We start from the raw sequence: 24494 nt of genomic DNA on the forward strand, positions 1-24494 counted from the left end.
ATATTTTCCTGTATTTTTCAGTGTATTCATATAAAAACTCCTTTAGAAACCACTTAGTGTTCAATCAGCTTATTTCTTTAGCTTTCTAAGAAAGTATTAGGTTAATTATGTGTGCAACATGGCTCCAAGAGTAAGGCAGGTCAGAGTGTATTAAAGGGGATGGGACCAGGGTGGATACATAAAAGATCTGTGAGAAAGGAAGCACCAGAACTAGCAGCAAGGTGGGGCTGCCTGGATGGTCAGCCCTTCATTTGAATGCAAATGTAATTTTGGGGCAGGCAGTTATCTGTGACATCAGGCAGAACCTTAGTAAACTGTTACTACCAGCACCTGGTAACACCATTGTTAATCATGTGTAGTAAAGAGACATCAGGGCTAGCATGAGTCATTTATAGAGCCAGTTGGGGCTAGAAAAGAGAGAGAAAGAAAGAGGAAGGCAGGAAGAGATCAAACAAACACTGTGAGGAGCAGGATGTCCTGGCAAGACAAAGCCAGGCTATGAGCATCATGTACGTGAGTTATCTTTTGGATAAAGAAACCAGCATGTATCCAGGATCCGTAAGGTGCAGCAACAACAACAACAACCTGCCAGTGCAAAACTTTGTCTCCACTCCGTCCTATTCAGATTACATGGGATATCATCATGTGCCAAGTATGGACAACCAAGGACAGTCTTCGGGAGCTTGGGGATCTCACTATGGCACGCAAAGGGAGGATTGGAATACTTATGGCCCAGGACCCTCCAGCACAGTTACTGCTGCACAAATCAATGGCTCGTCTCCTGGGCAGATCTCCTACAGCTCTGCTGATTACAATTCCCTGAATCCTGCTGGATCTGGGGTTTTACCTCCTGTAGGTACAATTAACACAGAGCAAATCTCTCCCAACAGTCAAAGGCACAGCTCTTATGAATGGATGAGGAAAACGGTGCAATCCACTTCCACAGGTATGTGGGTGCTGAGGTTTATGCTGAGAAGAGCTTTCACTTTTTTTGCCCAGTTCCTAGTTCATAAGAAAAGCTGGGAAGTATGCAGTGAGACGAAGAATCCTGATCATTTTGATGGGTTCTTTTACTATCAGCTAAATATTGATTCTGCTTTTGAATGATGTCTTTGATCACATGCTGATTTATTACATTGCCATTCCTAACTTTTAGTATTGGGGCACATGGGAAGCAACCTCTTTGGGCCGTAAAAAACTGCTCAATGCAGGGAAGTTACTCCATTTGTGATAAAATGTGAAATGGAGTATCTGGATCATTTAAGAATATGATTTCAGTGAGAATCTTAAAGATCATAAGTGTTTTAAAAGCATTGAATGTTTTTTTGTAACTTTCCATATTAATTTTCTTCTGGTCTCACAGTAAGCATGAAAAAATGCAGGCCAAAACTATATATTTGGAAATGGGTCAGAAACAGGGATTATAATAGAAATGCTCTCTCCGGCCCTGCAGACCTTACTCAGGTAAGTAGGCCCACTGGAGTCAATAAGATCTGCAGTATCATGCCCCTAGCACAGAGTCAATACCATAGCTCCTTTAAAAAAAAATAGCATTTCAAAAGTGAATAAATGAGAGTGGATGAAAAGGCTTGCTTCACATTATAGACGGTGTCTTAGAAAAGGCAGGAATACAGACATCCATGGTTACACATCTAGTCAAATACCTTGACATGTCAATTTCTGATTTATAATAGTGAGCAAGTAAAAGCAATAGGTTGCACTTACCATCTGATGCATAAAATTAAGTCATGAAGCATTGAGAAAAGCAAAAAGCAAAAATGAAGCAAAAAGGCTGCCTGGAAAGAACTAAGGAAAAGTGAATTGTAAAGGCACCTGATCCGGTGAAATGCTGAGCACCCTTGGCTCCCATTGGCCTCAGTACCTCTTGGAGGTGCTCAGAGTCCAGTTGCAGTTCATGACATTTCCTTCTCTCCTCTCCCAATCTCTGCCCCATGCACTACTAATGTTGAGGGTTTTTTAAGTAGGAATTAAAACTGTCAATTTTGGGGTAAAAACAAAAAAGAAATCTTAAATCACCAGTCAAAAGAAATACAGAAAATCCTACATTGAAATGGTGCACCAGATTTCCTAAAGCCAGATTGTGATATGCTTATTAATGCTGAATAGTCTCTAATGCCATGTGTAAGCCCACTGAAATCAATGGGACAATTTGTGGAGTAGGGTACTACTCTGGGTGAGTAAGGACAGCACAGTTCAACCCCTAAAAATAAATATATGCACCAGGTTCTTTTAAAGTCATATTTGCTTCTGACTCACCATTCCCTAACTAAAACGCAAACCGGGGCCTAATCCTGCCATTATGCCTCAGCATAGTGCATCCTATTTGTGAATAGTCCCAGGGAAGGCAATGAGATTACTCATAAGTGTTTTCAGTATAGGGGCTCAAATCTAAAAGTGACACTATGTCTCCCAAAGTAACAACCCAGGTTGCCACAAGCCCCTGTGAGAGGCTAAGAAATGCTATCAAGGATATAGAGCTACAAAGAGTTGGAGCTAACACACCAGATGGCGGGAAAACCTATTCCAAATAAAATAATCCCCTCTTGCTCCACCCCCAGCCAGAATTGTGGAACTCGCTACCCCCCCACACACTGCTTTTCCTTTCTTCCCCTGAGCCCCACCTTCATTTTTATTACTGTCTTTTTAGACGGCAAGCTCTTTGGGACAGGACCTTGTCTCCTTATCTGGCTTTGCAGTGCAGTGCAGTTTGTTATAAATAACAAACAATAACATTCTGATCATCCATAACTAGCAAACCTTAAACTCTTTCACACTCGTCCTGCCAGGGCTCGATCCTATAAGGTGCATCGCACTCATCTGAGGCATAGGCACCTAGTAGGAATTCAGGGTGTTGCTAAGTGCTAACATCTTTCTCCACTCTACAGCACCTGGTTCTACAAGCCACTGAGCACCCTCAACTTTTATGTGTTTAAAAGGAGTTGAGGGTGTTCAGCACTTCGCAGGATCAGGCCTCGCAAAGATACAAATAATTATTATCCAAGGCCCAAATCCTCAAAGATATTTAGGAGCATAACTCCCATTAAAATAAATGGGAATTAAGTGCCTAAATATCTCTGAGGATCTGGCCTAAATGCCTATGGGGATCTAACTCCCTCTAATATTCAGTGGGAGCCTTTCTATTGACTTAATGGGTATTGGATCAGGTCCTCAGGTTCTCATCAAAGATTTGCTTCATTCTGAACAATAGTATCAAAACAACAGGTTTTCTTTCCTGCCGCCTCTTCCCTTTACTAATTATTTTTTAAGCAGGAAAGTTCAGCTCAGATACAACAGCTTTCTAAGTGGGGCCCTTACTCTAGCCCTAATCATGTTTCTTCTTGTCTTTGTTTTCAGAAAAGCAAATGTTTCCCAGTTTTCCAGCAGGATTAAAATTAACAGCCGCAGCACACAACACTTATAGGCCCTGATTCAATAAAGCACTTCAGCATGTGCTTAATTTTGAGCATGAGTGTTCCTATTACCCTTGAGCACACGAGTAGTCCTGTTACACACGTTCAAGAGCTTTGCTGGATCGGCATCAGAGAGCTCAGTACTTTGTAGGATCGAATCCATTACACTTTACACCCTCAAAGCCTTGTACACTGATCCTGACCCTGCAGTCTTTCTAGGCTAAAATCACCACTGACTTCAAGAGTTGTTTTGCCTAAGCGAGGACTGCAGGATCAGGCCCATTGTTTAATTAGAAACCTAACACCCTGTGACGTAGGTAAGCGTATTATCCCTATTTTACAGATGGAAAACCTGAGGCTCAGAGGCTGACTTACCTACAGTCCCTCAGCCAGTGGAAAAAATGAATCAGATGAATAAATTACTATTTGCTGTTTAAATGCTATGAAACTATAACAATATAGTTAAACGCTGTGTCCTATAACAATACAATTTAATTATGGAGACAATTATATTAAAGCGCAAGATGATTTTTGCAAGATGACCTTGCAATCCTGCAAGAATTACTCCTGTTAGTAAGTCCCTTTAAAGTCAGCAGAGCTACTTGTATTAGGATCACTCACATGAGCAGTCCACACATGTGAGTAAAGGCCACAAGTGTGGACCCTACAGTGATTTTGTGGTGGGTTTTCCTTGTTGTTTTCTGGACTCATGGCCTGATGAATGCTGAAGGAAAATGTTTAACCTATTCTCTACTCTTCTCTTATCCCCTGCTGGTCTTTCCACCTTTTGTTCTTCATTCCTGTCATTACTATGGACCTGGAAAGGGAAAAAAAGGATTGCAACATACTCTTAATTGAAGCCATTTTTTTTTAAAGAAATATTAATACTAGGTCCTCTGCTGGTGTAAAGTCAAGTCAAAGGAACTATGCTACACCAATGGAAAATCTGGTTTTAGTATTTAATATTAGGGGCCAGCCTATAAATCTTGTGGTGCTAGAATGCATTACCATGGGGGGAGATAATCTGACTGTGGTCCACCATTCTCAAGCTGGAAGACACGCTTCATTTTGATCTGTAATGCCTTCTCCTACTGGCTTTAGAACTGGAGGGATTGGGTTCTGAGCCAGCACCCACCGTCAATGCCAAAATCTCATTGACTGCAGTGGGTGCAGGATTGAGTGCTTGGTCTTTGCACGGATGAAGGTATTGAGCATGCAGAAGGGAAAAAAAATGTGTTAGACTTCAGAAAAAGGCTCAAGGGCAATTCCAAGGAGAAAATGCTGAATATTAAATATTCAATATTTTATCCAATGATATAGCTGGAGCAAGGCTCCTCTCATTTATCTCCCTGCCCTGCAAAAAATTACCACTCAGAGCGCAGAACAAAGCCAGGCCAATTATCACTGTAGGATGCTTTATGTGGAAAAAAATGGACGCTCCCCCCATATTTTCAAAAGTATTCACAGGTATGATCAAGGATCAATTTTTGATGGAAGGTGGAAGAAAATCCATCCTGGAAAACATTACAAATCACCACAAGTTGGCTTCACTACTTTCATGGAGATATTTTGCCATTTTCACTGAGGAGGAAGAAAGGTCACTTTCTGTTTTTAGAAAAATAGCAACACATTTGCAGTGAAACCATACCCCAAAAAAGTATTTCTGTGACACTGGTGAAAACTTGCCTCTCCAGCAGTTTCACCAGCAGTGTGAATTTCTTTACACAGCTGTAGGGTAGAAGAGAAGACCTGACATTAAATAGAAAGGGGATAAGAAGGGTTTCTGATGGTGTAAAGAAGGGGAAGGAGGGAAACTTTGATTATGGGCAGAGCTTGTAATTTCCTGCACATGAAGACTCCCATATCTTCCTTGTTCAATTACAGCTTTCTTAAGACACAGGCTACATTTTCTGATGATGAGAGATGCTGATGGCATCATTGGCAAATGCACTACCAACAGAGATTATCTAATCTTTGAAGGGCATAGAAATCCCATCCCTTACATCTTTAGAAAGGGGAAAATATTGTGGGAAAGAATCACATTCCTTCTAAAAGCCTAATCTTGCGAGGTGCTGAATGTCTAAAGAATATATGAGAGAGCACCAACACTGCATATAAAAAAAATATATGTAACACTTGTAGGAATTTCAATTCATCCCTTGCTCCGTTGGCTTTAGAGAATCACAAAAAGCAGATTTCTCCTGGTCTGGTCACTTACAAATCTACCCACACCTTCAACAGCTTGTACACTTCTGATATCCAAAAATCAAAATATTGGGTAGGGAATCCACTCAATCAACAGAGGGTAGTGATGAAAATAATGGAGAGCAATTCTACTTTGGATTCAATTGATTTAATTTGGTTTACCTTAATGCAGTATCTCCAAGTTTATACTGGCAAAACCAAGAACAGAATGTGGCCCATGAGTTTTAGCATAAAACAACAGAATAGATTCAAAGTAGAAAATCCAGGTATTGCAAGTGAGACAGAAGTCAACAAAACATAAAGAAAATTCTGAACTTAAAGTCTCTTGACTCCAGTATGCTGCTCTTCTTCTTCTAGGCATGGATCTCCACAAGCACATATAGCAAGAAAAAATTACTAGCCTCAAGACCCACCATGCAGATCTGAGGCAGAATTTTGTTCATACTTTGGGCAAGATCCTGGAAGCATTGAAGCACATAAGTAATTTTACTCATATGTGTAGTCCCACTTAACTCAGTGGGACTTCTCCTGGGAGTAAAGTTACTCAAACACATGTATGAAAGTTTGGGACAATGTACTGCTTCTGAAATGGAAAGATGCTGCCCTGTATTTTAACTATTATAGAATGTCATATACAGAATGGGGGAAAGAGTTCCTTGTCTTGATTCATTCAAAATTGCTTTGGTTTCATAACCCTGTTGAAGTCGGTAAAGTTACCCCAAGGACGAGTTTGGCCCTTTCTATCACTACTCTTTAAAGTAACCCCGGGCATATTTAGAGACGGGCTCAAAGCAAAACTCTGGATCTGAGGGCAAGCAAAATCAAAACCCAGATTTGGATTTGAATTTTGAAAATGTCTCCTATCTTTGCAATGGACTGAACCAATACTTCCAATCCAGTCACCCCCAAATAGTGGGTTATACAAGAATCCAGATGTGAATTGTCTCTCTTGAACATATTTTGTGCCAGAATGTGTTCTCCATTCTACTAATTTCAGTTGCTCTCATGCGATCAGGTACACCCATTATCCCCCTCTGGCACAAGTTGCACTATGTAACTGAGACCAGAATATGAGCCTCTATAACTAATATGATACTGTAGTATTGATCTAGCTCTCGCTATAGGCATTGGTAGATGCTAGATTTTTATGAAGGATGTTAGCTCACATAAGACAGAAGCCCTAAACAGCTGAGAGAGGAGGCAATGAAAATGGGGCCTGGGCCAGTTCTAATGCTAATTTATTTTGCTTTGTAAACTAGTTGTGAGGTCTGAGAGTATTTTTTTTCTTCCCTGGGCTACATTGTCTTGGGGTTTGAGGCCTATCTGTCATATTGAGGCAACAGACCCTTTTAACACTTCTCTTTGCTTTGATATGCAGCCCTGTCTCTTCCTTCTCCCTCTTTTCTTCAGGAGTTATATTGCCGGAAAGGGTGATGATTTTCACAGCAAATAAAGAGGCCTTCTCCTAGCTTTATTGTCTTCAGAAGAAATGCTCTGTGAATTTTATGACCAATGGGAAAGCTCTTCCCTTCCCCCCACTTGGATCCTGGCCAGAGTCACAAAAATTGCTAGAGTAATTAGCCTTCCCTCTGTGGAATTGTTAAAAACCCTTTTGCAAGGTGCAGTTTAAGTCGTAAATGTCAGGTGAACCCCTAATTTTTGAATTTCAGGCAAACTTCCCTACACTTAAGCTGCTTTTCAGAACCAGGCTATCCATGTATTACTGCTACGAGGACATATTACAATGTAGGTTAGACCTCTGACTTCTGGTAGCCTATTAGATCAAGTCTAAACACTTGCAATTCCATGCCAGAGTCCCCCAAGAGAGAACATCTCTAGTTAAATTGATACCACACATTGACGACACCAGTCTGACATCAGGAAAAGACTCAGAAAAAAAAGCCTAATGGGGCAAATTTTGCTCACTTGACTCACCTGTGTAGTTCCATAGACTCCAGTGAAACTATTCACCTGAGTAAAATGAGGAGGGTTGGCTAAAGGTTGGATTTAAAGTTTACTTTTCAGCTTTAGAGGGGGAAATTGTAATTATTGTCCCCAAAAGGCCTGTGACAAAGCCAACAGCATCATCTTAGCTGTTTATTGGCCAAATCCTCACAGCCTTGGAATTTTGGCTGCGTAAAAACTGAGCAAGATCCTCAGGATTTGGCCCAGAGACGTCATTAAATTTAATGAATGGAATTACAGGACTATCGTAATCTTGCAAATGATGTGGGGTTAACTTTTGGTTTGGGAAGTTTGTTTTGATTTAGCTTTGGCAAATGTATGAAAAATGTAATCCTTCAGCCTCAATATAAAATGCTGTATGAATAATGGGGGTTCAACCCAGCTCCCAATAAAGGCATTGGAAAGAGTCCCATTGACTTAAATGGACAATAAAGCATTCTCTTCTTAGATCCATCCAGCAGCCCTCAGCTCTGATATTCTCCTCTCCCAATGGGTGCGTAAGGATTCTGAACATGTAGGAAAAGCAGAATATTTAAGTCAAGAGCCACACCAGGCAAATCATAGAGAGTTTGCTCTTATTATTTACTTTTTTTAAAATCAACCCTTCCCAATTAGTTTTGTAAATTTCTGCTGCCTTCAGTAAAGGAACCATAAAGTACTATCATATTTAAAAAGAAACAGAAGTGTGTTTGCATGATAATAAACAAGCAAGACATGTATAGACAAATAGGTGCTGAGTTCTGCAAATATATTTAGCTTCTATTTCCGTTTAAAAAGCAAATAAAAATTCCTCCTGATGGATAATAAGAGTTTAATACTTAAAATCAGAAACTGATAGGTCAACCATGCTTATTTCAATTCTCTTCAACCTACATAGATATCAAATACATTTGGAGATAAAAGGAGATCTGATATTTGTTTATGGCTTCTGAATGTGAATAGAGTTCATGATAAGATCACCTTGTAGCTCTTTTGTGTACTTCATCTTAACACCACAATGGAGAGTTTAGGGAAACCTTTTAGGCATTTTGTTCCACAGAATGACCCCAAATTCACATTTAAAGGGAAAAAAACCTAAACAAAAACACAGGCTAGAGAGATCAAAAGAAGTTTGAAAAATATCAAGTAAGGCATTAAAGCACCACAGGTGACCATGTGTTAAACAAACAATTTACACTTCCAATGAATGAAAACAAATGTACTTGATATCTATGTAGGCTGAAGAGAATTACTGCTGTTTTTCAGGACCTCTTTAAATTTTTTGTCAGTAGTATTTTGGAATTGACATCACAGCTAACTTGACTATTGGAATAAGCATGATTGGGTTGCTATCAGTCCAGCATAACACTTGTGTTATCTACATTGGCTTCAGTGCAGTTACTACAGATTTATTCCAATGTAACTCAGAGCTGAATCAGTGTGACTCTTTCCTGGGGAAGGTGTCAGACTTGGTGTAAAGTATTCTTGGCTTTATGGACAAAGTGGTTCTTAAACAAACATGAATAATAAGTATGAACATGGACAAAAATATTTTTCCACACCAAAATGTTCAGGCCTGTCTTCATATTTTACAGATTTGATGAGAAATGTCCAGATCACTTAAAGCCCACTATTAATACATAGTGCTTGCCCAAGGCTGAGCTATGTATCATGGAGGCTAACAGACCAAATTCAAAGAGTAGGACCTTGTGTTCTTCAATCCTGGTGAACAGAGACCCCAGAAGAAATCAAGTCTGTCACACTCATTAGATCAGGTATCATCCGTAGGCATAGGCAGAATATTATTTATTCATTATTTGTAATACAGTAGCACCTAGGAGCTCCAGTCAGGGACCATTGTGATTGGGCCATGATGATCTGGACTTCAGCATTAACAAAGGGGGAAGACCAGCGACAAAGGGAGCATCTATGGTCTTCTCCCTTTTTACTGCTGCTAGGACTGGCTGCCCCAAGAAGCTGTCTTGTTATGGAATTAATAAAGTTGCAGCTTTTTGGGTGATTTTGGGGAAGTGCCCCTTTTCCCTGAGAATCAGGCATTAACACACCTTTCTCAGGAAAAGGGTTTATGAGTAAGCATAAGCCATACCAGGCAAGTGCATTCTCCAGACAGTAGGCTGTTCTAGGTTGCAGGCCATAGTGGGCCTTGAGAGTAATGCAGGCTCTGAGAGGATCTTAGTTTTAAGCAGCTGTTTAGTGTTGGGGTAATGCAGACTCTGATAAGGCCTTAGTTTTAAACTCCTGTTAATCCCTAGGGCTGTGATGCTCTGACTGGATTTAAGTTTTGACAAAGGGGAGGGGAGGGAGGTGACAAAAGGAGCATCTATGGTCCTCCTCCTTTTCACTGCTAATAGGACTGGTTACCCCGAGAAGTTATCCTGATGGAATTAATAAAGTTGCAGCCACATGGACAGAAATTCCAGATGTACTCAGTGCTGACAGTCACAATTACTTTTTAATAATCCCCTGTTCAGCCATGTCATGGACCCAGACTTGAAATTATGTAACAAGATTAGTAAAACACTGGATGCTGCAACTTTAACATGGTCTACATCAAGCATTATCATTCTCTCAATCGCTATCTACTTTCAACTGCAAATCTTTCATACTCCCATTCCTTGTGCGGATGTCCAGGCAGAGACAGTTTGTCTCCACCTTTTAACCCAAGGGACAAAAAGAGCCACCTATCAAAATATAGTAATAGAACTCTGCACATATCAATCATTATCATTATTGTTTTTACAGCACCAAGAGTGCTAGACAGACAGTGTGCTTTATAGACAGTGAAAGAAGGCTCACAAATCCCACTTTGAGGCAGGTATCATCTCTTTTTAGAGAAACCGAGCAATGGAGATGTTTTGTGACTTAGCTAAGGTCACAGAGAAAGTCTCTGTCAGAGCTAGGAATAGAACTCAGATTTCCTAACTACCAGTCCTTAACCACAAAACCACACTTCCTCCCCAAAATGTGCTGATAAAGAAATCTAAGCATCCATTTGTCATCTGTTTACTTAAGAACAAAAGTAAAGTCTATGGGTCAGATTCAACTGTGGCGTAAATCAACACTCACTCTGCTGAAGTCAATGGATTTACCCTGGAGTAAGTGAAAGAAGAATCAGGCCTAGAATTTTCAAGAACATTTTTTCGCTATTGAAGTTAAAAACTTTTGCTTGAAGCTATGTCTTTTTCTTTCAAAACAGGTAAAACAAGAACAAGAGAGAAGTACCGGGTGGTTTACACAGATCATCAGAGATTAGAACTGGAGAAGGAATTTCATTACAACAGATACATTACAATCAGGAGGAAGTCTGAACTTGCAGCAAACCTAAGACTTTCCGAGAGACAGGTAGAGTATGGCTCACATACTCGGATTTCCCATGCATTGTTATTGTTGATGAGGAGATGACAAGATTGGTTAAAAACACAAGCATCCTAATGTCTCTAAGCACCAAACAACATGGCTGGACTCTATTTGCAATGTACAAACCAATAACTTATTCAGCAAAGTGTGATTAATCCCACTGGCCTTATCTCCACATTTCCCACCATTGCTAACATGGACTCAGCTGTACCTGCGGTAGCAGTGGTGCTAGTGCAAGTGCAGGCAAGGCATTGGCAGCTGGCAGCCTTTTAAGCAGTGTTGTTTAGACCTACTTTGAATAGGGACAGATGAGATGGTCTTAAAACACCAGCAGCTGCCTGGGGGGTTGTCTACCCTGGTGGGAAATTTTAGCAAAAAATCCTAGGGTGAAATCTTGGCCCCACTGAAGTCAATGGGAGTTTTGCTATTGACTTCAATGGGGCCAGAATTTCATCCTTAGTTTAGACCAGTGGTTCCCAAACTTGGTCCACCGCTTGTGCAGGGAAAGCCCCTGGCGGGCCAGGCCAGTTTGTGTTCCTGCCGCGTCCACAAGTTCGGCCGATCGCAGCTCCAGGCCAATGGGAGCTGCTGGAAGCGGCACGAGCCAAGGGACATGCTGGCCGCCGCTTCCAGCAGCTCCCATTGGCCTGGAGCAGCGAACCACAGCCACTGGGTGCCGCGATCGGCCGAACCTGCAGACGCAGCAGGTACACAAACCGGCCCGGCCCGCCAGGGGCTTTCCCTGCACAAGCAGCAGAACAAGTTTGGGAACCACTGGTTTAGACACAGTAAGTCCAGTTGACAAGCTCGAGTAGATTTAGGAAGGTACTTATTTAGCCCCTGGGCTCCTCTTTACATTTACTTGAGGATTCCCTCCTCTCTCAATATTTCCTCCATTCTATCCTCTAATCTTGAGGTTCTATATTCTAGCCAAGTGCTGAATAAAGTTTGCTCTGGAATCCATCAATGTCACATTCCTAAATCAGGTGTTTGCAATGGCTGTGCACTGCTCCTGCAGTGCTTCCAGCCTTTCCTTCCTCCTACTAGTTGAGCTGGAAACATGGCCTCTAGCTCTAAAACACCTCCAACCCCAGCTGGCCCAGGAAGCAAGACACTGAGATAAGAAGTCTAGCTGGATCACCCACAGAGCAATGCACATAATTATTCCTTGGGCTAACATAATATGTTCTATTTCATGTTACCTGGGAGGTCCTTTAATCATTGCACTGAAACTAGGGAATGAAATACAGAATTATGAGTTTTATTGATTGAGCTCTATGAATAATTCTTGTTGGATAATATATTCAACAATTTCACCTCATTTTGTTTGCAAATTATCTGCAAACACATCAAGATTTCTCCAGTTATTCAATGAATAATGTGCCTGACTCTCCACTTCTTTGCACCTTGTGATGTGCAAAGTGGATAGAAAAGCTACCAAATCAGATTGGTAGCATTATACATCCAGTCTGCCCTCAATTTACAAAAGTATAAATAACAACATATGGTGGAGTGGAGAAACAGGCCTAAATTTCATTAATAAGTATTGAGCTGCAGCGAGTTAGCAAGTAATTCATTACAAGTATTTGACTACCAGACATTTGAGTTGTTTTAACTGGACATTTGAGTCACATTATATATATATATATATTTGTTCCGTGATTGAATAAACAAATTCTTCATATCTGGATTTAGGTATGCCCATGATTACTAATTCAAGATTCACTTTCTGTGAATATTCAGCCCAGTCATGTAATGTTTGCGTTACCAAGTGTGACATCTTAGACCTGCTCTAATCACAAAAGCTGTATGTACAGCTTTAATTATGTCATTATGGTTACAGTGTTACAACATCTCACCCCCACCCCACTGTGGATGTAGTTATACTCATATAGCTTATTGTCATTCAGGAAGGGATATCAGCAATACCAATATAAGGCATCTGTTATACCATTATAACTGTCTACATTAAAGGTTATATTTTTGGTTTTAAAAAAATCGCATACCTAGCCTAACATAATTATATCAGTGCAAAAACTGTGTATACAACAGACCTTAGATTAGAATCAGTGATAACACTGATGGGTTTTGGACAAGCTGTTGTTCCTGTGAGAAAAATATGCATGCTAGTTGCCACATAGTGTAAAATGACTGTAGGCAAGATTATGTAGTTTTGGTACAGTAGGTGTTGATAATCCGGGAAGCAGGGAAATTCATTCACCCCTGTGAAATACTGGGAAAAATGGATCCTCTTATAACCCCAGAAATATCTCAAATGGATGGGAGGATGGGCTCTTTCCTGGAAATTAAAAATTAAAATATAAAAAGGTGATTAAGATTGTTGAAGACTCTAATAACATTAATGAATGATAATGACCAACATATATACATATATATATATATAGAGAGAGAGAGAGCATGCACGCAACTTTTTGCCGTGATGGATCTCAAAATACTTTACAAAATTTACCACAGATCCATATGTATTGTTTTACCCACATCTCAAATATAGCCACTGCTGAAGTGAAACACAGCAATTATTTACCTAGGGACAGCAACACTACAGAACAGTATTTGGACAAAGAAAAATTAATACTAAATCCAACTGAAATTGCTTTTGGAAATGTAGTAAGCAAAATGGGCCTGTTGTTAGGGGAAGACAGAAACAAGTGAGCTGGGGTGGAGGGTGTTGAGGGGGATGGTGGGGAGCAAGGAAGAAGAGGGAGAGAATTAGGCTGGGAGAAAGAAAACTATTTGTAGAGCAAGTCAACAAGGGAAAACAGCCCCACAGCCCGTGCCCCACAAGCCTGAGTCAGCTGGCATGGGCCAGCCGCAGGTGTCTAAATGTAATTTAGACATACCATTAGACAGCATAGTAATGAGGGGGCTATAGCATTACCTAAAAATGAATAAGTCTCTTATTTTGGGTTTTGCCACCATATAATTTTTTTCTAAAACAAAGAAATTTGGAATTTTTAAAATTCTTCATCATAGCACCTATGGAGAACACCCATTTTTATTGCTTTGCTTTCTCTCAGCTCACCACAGTCTGTGCCTTTCCCATGACGCTGGCAAAAAATAATTGCTCCATGAATCTCGTTTCTCGTTAATTCACGGATTTCTCCTAGGATTATAAAAACTGGTTGCAACACTACTCTGTTTCTGATCTGAACATCAAAAGGATGGCAGATTTTTTAAAATGATCATGATGATTCTGCCTCAGTAAACAGATTAGACTTCATACAGAACTACTTATGCAGTTCCTCAGCTGGAATAAATTGGGGTCAGTTTACACTAGCTGAGAATCTGCCCCGTGATCATTAGAGACGAAATAGAAGTTTTCACAAGAATAATGAGTTAACCCTAGATTCCTGTTCAAATTCCATTACATTCTGCTGCCTCAAAATACCCCCTCCCCCGTAGTTTCAACTGGACACAATATTCTTCATTACCTATCCTACACTGTTGCTGATTCTTTATTGCCTACCCTAAAAGAACCGTAAGCGTTATTGCAGCATGCTCTTCAACCATTGCTTCATTTCACCATGAAGGTGGCTGCATTTCAGTTGTGAGTGAAGTAATGAATTTAGTATGTAGTTATCATTCTGCCCTTCAACGTGTGTGCACATTGCCCATTGACTTCAATAGACTGTCTGCACATATCTATTGAAGGGCAGAATTTGGCCTATATCTGTTTGTAAAGCACTTCAGGGTCCTTCTGTTTGAGAGATACAACAGAAATATAAACCATTAGCATTATTCTGGAACACAGCAGAATACTATGCAAATGCCTCAGCCTAGCACTCCTTACCTAACAGGTGAGGTCAACCCAGTGTAAAGAAATACTTATTAAAAGATATATTTCTGAGTTAAACTGGAATATAGGTCACTGAAAATTATTTTTAATAAGAAAGGAGGTTGAAAGATAAGTTTAAGAAAAGGCTGTTTTCTCTGTCCAACGTGGAAGAACTGGGGTCATTTTACTAAATTATGAGCAAACTTTTCAAATGTGTGTGCCCAAACAGACAGCTAAATCCATATTGAGGAACTGGTATAAATCAGGACCAACTCCACTGAAGTCAACAGAGTTACACGGCTGTAAATTTGATGAATGTGAGAAGAGAAAAATGCCCTGGGTAAATTGGCCCTGATCCTCTGATTTGGCCAAGCTGGACTCAGTGCACAACCAAGGCAGGGGCTAAGGCGACTGTAACACTACCTGTATGCTCCCCTGATCTCTGGGGCTATTCATGCCAGTTCAGTTCACACCATTAACTAGAGCAGTCTCAGGCATTTGGATATCACAGTGATGCATGCAACATAAGAATTTAAGTAAGATTTTGTACACAAAACCTAAATATGTTACATATAAAAGGGCCAAAAAATAAGACTCTAAAAAAAATAAATCTCACAACACCGAGAAGCTGACTTATCAGACTACATTCTGTTAGCTCTTGAAACACCTTTTCCTTTGTTCCTCTGCAGGTGAAAATCTGGTTCCAGAATCGCAGAGCCAAAGAAAGAAAATTAATGAAGAAGAAAATGACTCATTTTGATGGCACCAGCCTTGGCTCTATGCAGAGTGACTCTGGCTCAGTGAGCCCCATTCCAGTACATAACCCACAGACTCATTCGGAAATGTCCAGTTCTTTATTTCCCCCGCCACCTCCTCCACTTCCAATGAATAGCTTACAGCACAATGGGAACCTTCAGCAGGTTGTGGCCTCTCAGTAAGGCCATTCAAAGAGTTATTTTATAAAGAACATTATAAACCAACAGTACATGGAGCACTACCGTTCAAAAGGGGACAGGACAGCCAGAGCTGTTTTGCAAGAGATCCCAGCATCACAACAGCCTTGTGCGCACAGGCTCCACGTACAATCAACTAAGGGCCAAATCCCCAGGGCCTGTGAAAGGACAGTGGAAAACCCCCCAAGCCAATGGAACTACTGTGTGCAAAGGGTCCTGGATGGATGCTACAAGGGGATGCCAGGCCCTCTCTGGACCACAAAGCAGGCATTTCCCATGGCAGTGCAGAGGGTGGGCTGGGAACAAGGGGTGTCCAGTTGTTCTGCTACTATGTGGATCCACTAACCAAAAGACGTATGAAGTGGACCACAGGCAATGCTGCATTCCTAAGAGCAAAACAGGGACTGTGCATGTGCTCTGTGCCCTGCCACTGGATTAAGAGGGAAAATTCCTCCCCCTTCTCATCCTTATGTAGGTCCCATGTGCTAATTTCACTTTCTCAAACTTTGCACATGGGTCCAGGTTTTGGCCCTGAAAAACTAGTTCATGCTTTGGGCTACTTGATTGAAAACCTAGATCAAGGTGGCTACAGACTGCTGAGTTATTGTTGGGGAGGGGTCCAGCTTGATTTTTTTTTTTTAAACAGAAATCACTTCCAAGGCTAAATAATACTAGAACAAACATGCGCTCTTCAAATCATCCCATAAATGTTTCTGGAAAAACATTATGGAACTGTGAACGTTGGCCCATTTTCACTCATGGTGGAAGAGATCATTTCAGTCCATTTTGTTTCTTAAAGAAATAGTGAAGGGAGAAAAATTCTTAAAACTTAGATATACTTAAGGGAACAATTGCATTTTGTGAGACAATGAAACCATAGATAAAGACACATATAATGCATCCAAGTAATGTTTAAATTCCTTGAAATTTAGTCTGGTTTTCAGACATATTAATATTAAAAAATTGAAAGGCCAAATTAATGGAAGACTAAGCAAACCAATATCTTCGTTGAATATAACCTCTGGCCAATATTTTAAATGGGTCCCTAATACTGAGGTGCCAGATCCATATTTAGGCACCTAAATAAGTAGCCTGATTTTGAAAAGTGGTGCCATCTCATTGACTTCAGTGGGAGCTGCTGGGTACTCAGCACTTTTGAAAGTGTGGCTACTTATTTAGATGGTTATCTATGGATTTAGGTGCCTAGCTTTAGGCACCAAGGGTAAAATTTTTAAAAGCACCTTAATTGCTCTGTCCCATTGTTAAAAGTGACAGGCTCCTAAGTCCCATTGACTTTCATTAAGACAAAGCCTATTAAGTACCTGTCACTTTTGAAAATGGGACATAGATTCCCAAATCACACAGGCACTTTTGAAAATTTTACCCCAAATCTTGGCCTATGCATAGGTACATTCTTGTTTTCCTTTTAATTATATATCATAATATTATTTTGATCATCTAATGGGGGTAATGAAAAATTACTTTGTATATAAAGAACTCTAAAATAAAGTGACTTTTCAATAAGTGTTTCCAATGTGGTTTAAACCTACTGCAGAAAATGGTAATGCAGAAAGGATTTTCATCATCAGTCTGTTATTTAATATAATTATGATATAAAGTTTAAATATATATAGTATAGGTGGAGGGGTTATGGTGAGAACAAGATGGCTGAGGTGGTTGGTAATGTCATTTCTAAATCACCAATTTTAGTGCAGCTCAGATCATTAAGGATCAAAGTTTTTTTAATATCTCATGGTTGTGCAATGGCCTAAGTGAAATAAGGTTAGAGGTCCCAGTCCAGCTCCAATGGGCATGTGTTTGTATCACAATGCCCTCTAAATGCCCTCATAAATTGCCTTCCTGGTTGGCAGTATCCTCATAAGGTATTGAGACTAAACTCAGCCTTAGAGGTGGCCCTCCCAAATCAAGGTTCAGGCAGATTGGCTAGTCTGCACTGTTGCTGCTGTTCTGAGCGGTACAGTGCACAAAGAGGAAGTCATTCACCGTGGCAATTGGTGTGACAAAGTCACTGTATTAACACCTAGAGATGGTTTGGAAACTCTAACTGCCGTGATGGGGAGGGCTCCGAGTTACTACAGAGAATTCTTTCCCAGGAGTCTGGCTAGCGGGTCTTGCCCACACACTCAGGGTCTAACTGATCGCCAAATTTGGGGTCAGGAAGGAATTGTCCCCTGAGTCAGATTGGCACAGACCCTGGCTTCCTCTACAGCAGGGGACATTGGTTACCCACAGATTTAAACTAGTACAAAGTTTCTCAAACTGGGATCCGCAGACCCAGGATACTCCAGGGGGTCCATGGGCCCCCATGATCAACTCCTGCCCCTCCCTCCCAGTGCCTCCTGCACGCTGGGGAACAGCTGTTCAGCAGCGTGCAGGAGGCACTGGGAGGGAGGAGGAGGAGGAGCAGGGATAGGGCGTGCTCAGCGGAGGGGATGGAAACAGGCGGAGAAGAGGAGGGGCAAGGGTAGAGCAGGGGCGGGAAGAGGTGGAGAGGGGTGGGGCCTTGTGGAAAAGAGTGGAGTGGGGGTGGGGCATGAGGCTAAGCGGGGGTTTTTGGGGTCCGTGAAAATTTTTAAATCAAAATGGGGGTCCTCGGATTGCTAAAACTTGAGAACCACTGAACTAGTATAAATGGTGGATTCTCTGTAACCTGAAGTCTTTAAATCATGATTTGAGGACTTCAGTAACTCACCCAGAGGTTAGGAGTCTATTACAAAGTGGGTGGGTGAGGTTTTGTGGCTTGCAAAGTGCAGAAGGTCAGACTAGATGATCATGATAGTCCTTTCTGACCTTAAAGTCTATGAGAATTATGGAGAAAAAGTTCATTGTCCATAATGGTCAGAATTGGGCACAGAATGAAGACACATACTGCTAGCAAAATTATGTGTAATGTATTTTATTATCTGGATTTGCATTTCATATCCAATATTTGGTACCTGAAAGCGGTGAATTTATCACTTACCATTGAAATATGTAAGAAGTTACTCTAATCATTCTATACTGGCATACTGAGACAGAGTCCAAAGTCCACTGAGGTCAGTGGAAAGAATCCTACTGATTTCAATGTGCTTTGGATGCAGGCTCTTGATTACAGTATTTTGCTACCAAAGTGATTTATCATTTGCATTGCTAACCATGTCAACCATATCAAGACATATTATCTTCCAGATATGCCCATCAGAAATGCAAACAACAGCCATCCTACTTTGAATTAAAGGAAAATTGTACATACACTGTGTACAGACTCCGCTGTATATGGTATTTCTTCTTTATATTTTAAGCTTGATCTCACTTGATTTCCAACAGACAGAGAAAAGAGGACACTTCGAAAGAAAAGGGGGACACACACACAAGTAAACTATAGAGATCAAAACAGTAAAACATTTTGAAATTCTAAATCTGAAAATTCTAACATTGTGTAAAGGAAACGAATCTGCCCACTGTGCCTCCATACAGTAACTTGGGGACCAATCGTATGAGGTGCTCAGATACTTAGGCAAGATCCTAACTGCCCTCAACTATCATTGATACTAACAGAACATGAAGGTGTTCAGCATCATGCAAAAAGGTGCCCCACGCCCTGCAGGATCAAGTTCATAGTTACCTACTCTTTCTTCACATCTCTGTGAAGTGCTTTAAAATTCCATTGCAGGATTAAAGGAAGAGAAACTCAAGCCTCTAACTCAAAGGCTTCTGTATGAAAGGAAAAATATACCCAAGCACAATCGCTTGTTCTTTATAACTAGACAAACATGCCATTCAAAGAATGAGGGATCTGGCAAAACAGCCTGTTTTATCTTGTTTACATGCAGAAGAGTTATTGAGGAAGATAAGTGATCACTTTGAAGACCTACCTCATTTCTGTTCCAGTTTGCTGAAAGCTTGCTTGCTATAGGTTGCTATGTGTTTCCAATCAGAGGTTGTTAAGTACACAAAATGAGGCTGAATTTTATTTGCAGAAGCAAATGTTCAAAGGTTAACATTTATTGCCCCAAATGCAGTATCTATAAACTGGGATAATACTTTAGGGATCATTAACCTTCTAGTTATGCCAGCGATAAACATTTTGTAAAACATACAGGTAATCAATTCAATTAAATATCTTAAGTGTGCTTTTGTTCATTATAACATGGATTGCCCACAAATACACAAGGAATAATATTTCTCATGAAGAAATCTGTCAAGTATATTTGCCTACATGATATGTGATTGGCACAATTAGAAATAAAAAGAGAAGATAAACTCGGCGCCAATCAGCAACAGAAGTGATTTGATCCAGTCGGCTGAGTACAGAACCAGAAACCAGGAACTGCTGGTGCTAATCTTAGCTCTGACACCAACTTCCATTGTGGTTTTGGGCAGATGACATAAATGCCTCTCATTTTCTTCACATCTGTAAAAATGTGGATAACACCACAAGATTGTTGTGAAGAACTAGTTGTTAGCAAAGTGCCTTGAAGAAAAGCACAATGTAGGCATTATCATCATCACACACCAGATTGTTTCACAAAGGTATTGAAGCTCTTCATCTTTATTGTGATTGGACCCAAAACTGTATAAATCCAATTTCAGATGATTTCACTACAACCTTGAATTCTCACTGCTCAACAGGAAGCATAAATAATATCAAACAGGGAAGATCTGGTACAAATGAGCAAGACATGCAAATTCAAAACCATCAAACTTCAATGATTTTCAAAAACTAAGCTGTGCAATCTCTGCAATAAACTGGACATTATCCAATGCATAAGGCACAAAGGTGGTTGAATTTCAGGCATGTGCCACCTTCTATTCCAGCTGTTTTTTCCTTGGGCAAATCTATTTACTCTGGGCATAGAGACAGAAATCTTAGTCCCAGTTAGATCCCTTATTCAATTTTCAAAATTCATTTGTAATTCACAATGAAATGCTGAAGCCCCATTTGTCCTGACTGGCCAAATAGTGACCATCACCAGTAGTCCCATTTTCTGGGTACTGAAAATAGCTGTCACTATCTGTATACAAAGAGTCTGACGAAGTGGGTATTCACCCACGAAAGCTTATGTTCCAATACATCTGTTAGTCTTTAAGGTGCCACAGGACTCTTTGTTGCTTTTTACAGATCCAGACTAACATGGCCACCCCTCTGATATCTGGATACAGGGTCACATGTGCCTGATTGCTTGACAGCACATGCACTGACACCAACATTAATGACATGAATGCAGAACAGGGATAGCAGAAGTAGTTATCAACACATCATGACCAAAAAGTATTTCAGCTCCTTTCCTTCAGTATTTAAAGAGTGCAATTAGTTACCTGTGCACTCTGCAGTGAAGAAGACTCCTTTCCTACTGGATGTCACAAAAAATGGAGAGGTAACTTTCGGACATATTATGCATGTTCCATTCCAGGGTTAAATCTCCTTTGCCAAAGTGACCTACACTCATTCAGTTACATGGTCGACCCGATGCTGCCTGGATGTACTTTAAAGCATCAACACACTCTAGAATGGTGTGACTCTCCTTCAGTCCTGAACCACTGCCTCCTGCCCTTTATATAAATCCATTCTGGGTTGCATGAATTATGTACGTGCCATTGATTTATGAAATGGAAAAGACAGCACTAAAAATGATTCATCATTATAAAAAGGTGCACAGGGGAAAAGCCAAGGAGGGTTATCATGGCCCTTAGACTCACTCTCTCGCCTCTCACAAGTAATTGATAGTTTTAAACATTCTTTTGAAATGTTAAAAAACAAAGTATATAGAATTCAAAATGGCCACCTTCAGGAAGACTGCATAGCCAGTTGACATGCTGATTTCCATCATCTTTCTCTTTGATAACAAAGATTTTACATGCTAAAATTCCCGCTGCAAAGTTTCATCACCTGATTCATCCATTCTTTTCCAGAAAGGTCCAATGCTAAAAGTGAGCAAATAGTTCAGCCTCCGTGTTCAAGTTAAGCACATGCTTAAGTGCTTTGCTGGGTCTGAGCTGGTAAGCCATAGTTCTCACTAAGGACACACTGAGTTAACAAAGACAGCAAGCTAACCAGCAGTCTGCCCTATACCACTGAGCGAGGTAGCTGCCTCACTGTCCCATGACCAGGACATGACTCATGGAAGGTTTGTGTCTGTTCTTGTTAATTTCCTACCAATCCAATCAAGATTAACAGCAAGTTAACCCTCTAGTAAAGACAAACTAAAACTTCGATGGCTTCAAGCTACTAGCCTGTTGGCTGAGCCTTTAGTTTCATTTTTACTGCATGCTCATCACTTATCCGTGAAATGTTGGAGACATAAGAACCAGTGCGTGGAACAATAGTATGTTGGCAGTTTAGTTATCTTATGTTGGTATAGATGCTAAAAATTTGCAGTCCTACCCAGAAATCTAATCCTTTATGTAAATCTGTTTAAGCAAAATGCCTTATCTAGAGCTGCTATTGTAACCTGATATCAAATCAGTACAGCAATCTGCCACGGGCATATCCTGATCTAATTAAGAAGAAGATGTTCTGGAGAGGACTAAAAGATCTGAAGAAAATTCAGATAATAGAACAGGCAAAAACAAGAAAGGGAAAGGAGGAGCAAAAACAAGAGATAAAAGAAGAACAGAGAAAGAAGGGTAAAGCTCTGTGATACAAAAATATAAGATTAGCTAATAGTGAAATTGTGGGAAAGGGAGAATAGAGCCACTTAGAAGAAAAAGGCCAGGAATGAAAAATCATATGTAGGTACAATTCATGCTATAAAAATAAATGCCTTTCATTTATATATGAGTATGAAAATTCCTTTTTTAGGAGGAACGGGCTTCGCATAATGTGTTTGATTTGAATTTTGTAAACAGTCCATTTTGACTGGAAGTCTATGGACATGGTGCTAATTGAGTTGACAGAGCTGAAATTTTATCCACATCTAATTGCAACTACTTGGATTTGTCTAAGTTGATAGCCCAGCATGGTACACGTAGCAGTGTACAGCAATGTAACAACTCGCACAGTGCTCACGCATAGAGCAAAAATGTGGATGATCATATTTCCAGTCTGATCAACATTTAATGTTTCATCTGAATGATGTTCACAAATATCCATGAAAATCCCTTTGATGCCCCATTGAACAACAGCCATTATCAGCACATAGTACTTGAAAGTGAGAGATTATGTGGTAATATTTCTTTCTTACAGCTAAAGAGAACAGGATTCCCTTCTGTCCCCATCATCCCCATTCTTTAGTAGGAAGAGGGGGTGCTCTAGTGACACAAGGCCCTATCTTCTTCCATCCCCTCCCATGACACAGCTTTCCATAGTATTTTCTGCTGGCCTGAGAAGCAAAGAAAAATGTAATATTACAAAATCACTGGTAAAGAAGTGGACACATTTTCCACTAAAGCCTTTAAATATTTTATTCTTCTTTTCCTTCATTTGTTGGGAAAATAACCTTTTCTTCCTCCCTCCCCCTACCCAACTCTCTATTAGGCACACAGGTAGGTTGCTGGAATTAGAAGGGATGTGTGAGTCTGAATGGTGTCAAAGTGCAAAGGGCTCTGAATGAAAAGCCACACCTATGAAAAGGAAAAGATCTCATTATAATTTGCACCTCTTTTGCAAGCATATCTCTCGACAAATAGCTCATTGTTTAGGCATGCATCTGAGCTAAACAGGTGAAATGGAAGCCACTGCACAGAAATCTAACATACACAAACATACAATGGTGATTTTCAACTAGTAAGACATGGTTTATCCCCTTCGTTTAACAAACACTCAACAATGCCTTATCAAAACATTTGTAAAATTCCCTTTCTTGTTATTACTACTACTATTTACTTTTATAGCATCCAGCATGTACGAGGTGCTCTACATACAGGTATGAAGTCAAATCCAGAGAGCTGACAATTAAGATGTGTCCCACCAAGTTCACCTGAAAAGAAAATGTTAACTTCAAAAATCACATTTGTCTCAGAATTATACATTTCCTGTAAGTAACACCCAAGAAGACTAGAATTGAAAGAAATTTGGAGAATTTTTTTTTTTTACTCTACTTATTTCATTTGGTTGTTTTTGATTCCATCTGTGTCTGATCAGTTGCACTGCTTACCCTGAAAAGTTAGTCAGTTAGCTTCTGATCCAGCAGTGGACTCTACGTGGGTAAATCCCTTTAAACCCCAATGAAGTCAATGGGGCTCCATATGGGCGCAAAAGTCTAGCCATGCTCATTGCAAGGTTAGGGCATTAACATCTCCCATGCTGAAAAGACTAATAAATATCACCGGGAAAGAAAAAACACTATGAGGACAGATTTTTAAAGAATTATGTTTTAAAAATTCAAGACATACTACTTAAAGGGCTGGTCTATAGAAATTGGACTTCTTTGAAACTGGACAGTTACAAAATATTCAAGTGGGCAGTGTCCCTTTAAAAAGAGTTGAAAGATAAACAAGCAATGTGTGAAGTTCAAAATATAAAGGTTTAATAAACATATTTAACAGTATACTTTATCCCCCTTAAAACTATCTAAATAAATGCTTTAGACAAAAGTCCTCATTTTAAAAGAGCTGAGGCAAAATTCTTTTGGCAACATCTAAATTGCAAGTATAGTTACCTATGCAGATTTTAAAAAACAATTTTTTTTCTAGAAGCACAAGCAATTTCAACGTCATTGTGCTATGGTGGAATTGTTTTAGGAGAGTGGGAATGGGCATAGGATACATAAAAGATCTGTGAAAAAGGAAGCACTAGAACTAGCAGCAAGGTGGGGTTGCCTAGATGGTCAGCCCTTCATTTGAATG

General features: G+C 40.1%; 1 protein-coding gene across 1 annotated transcript; it reads left to right on the top strand.

Annotated features, from left to right (window-relative positions):
- The first annotated feature begins 226 nt into the window (after positions 1-226).
- Positions 227-18161, top strand: LOC101933963 (homeobox protein CDX-1-like). The gene is made up of 3 exons (XM_005291847.4): positions 227-946; positions 10798-10943; positions 15444-18161. The coding sequence occupies exons 1-3, from the start codon at positions 499-501 to the stop codon at positions 15690-15692; spliced, it is 843 nt and encodes a 280-aa protein (XP_005291904.2). The 5' UTR covers positions 227-498; the 3' UTR covers positions 15693-18161.
- The last annotated feature ends 6333 nt before the right edge of the window (positions 18162-24494 follow it).

The sequence above is a fragment of the Chrysemys picta genome, chromosome 9 (genome assembly GCF_011386835.1).
Source record: "Chrysemys picta bellii isolate R12L10 chromosome 9, ASM1138683v2, whole genome shotgun sequence".
NCBI classification, from domain to species: domain Eukaryota; kingdom Metazoa; phylum Chordata; order Testudines; family Emydidae; genus Chrysemys; species Chrysemys picta.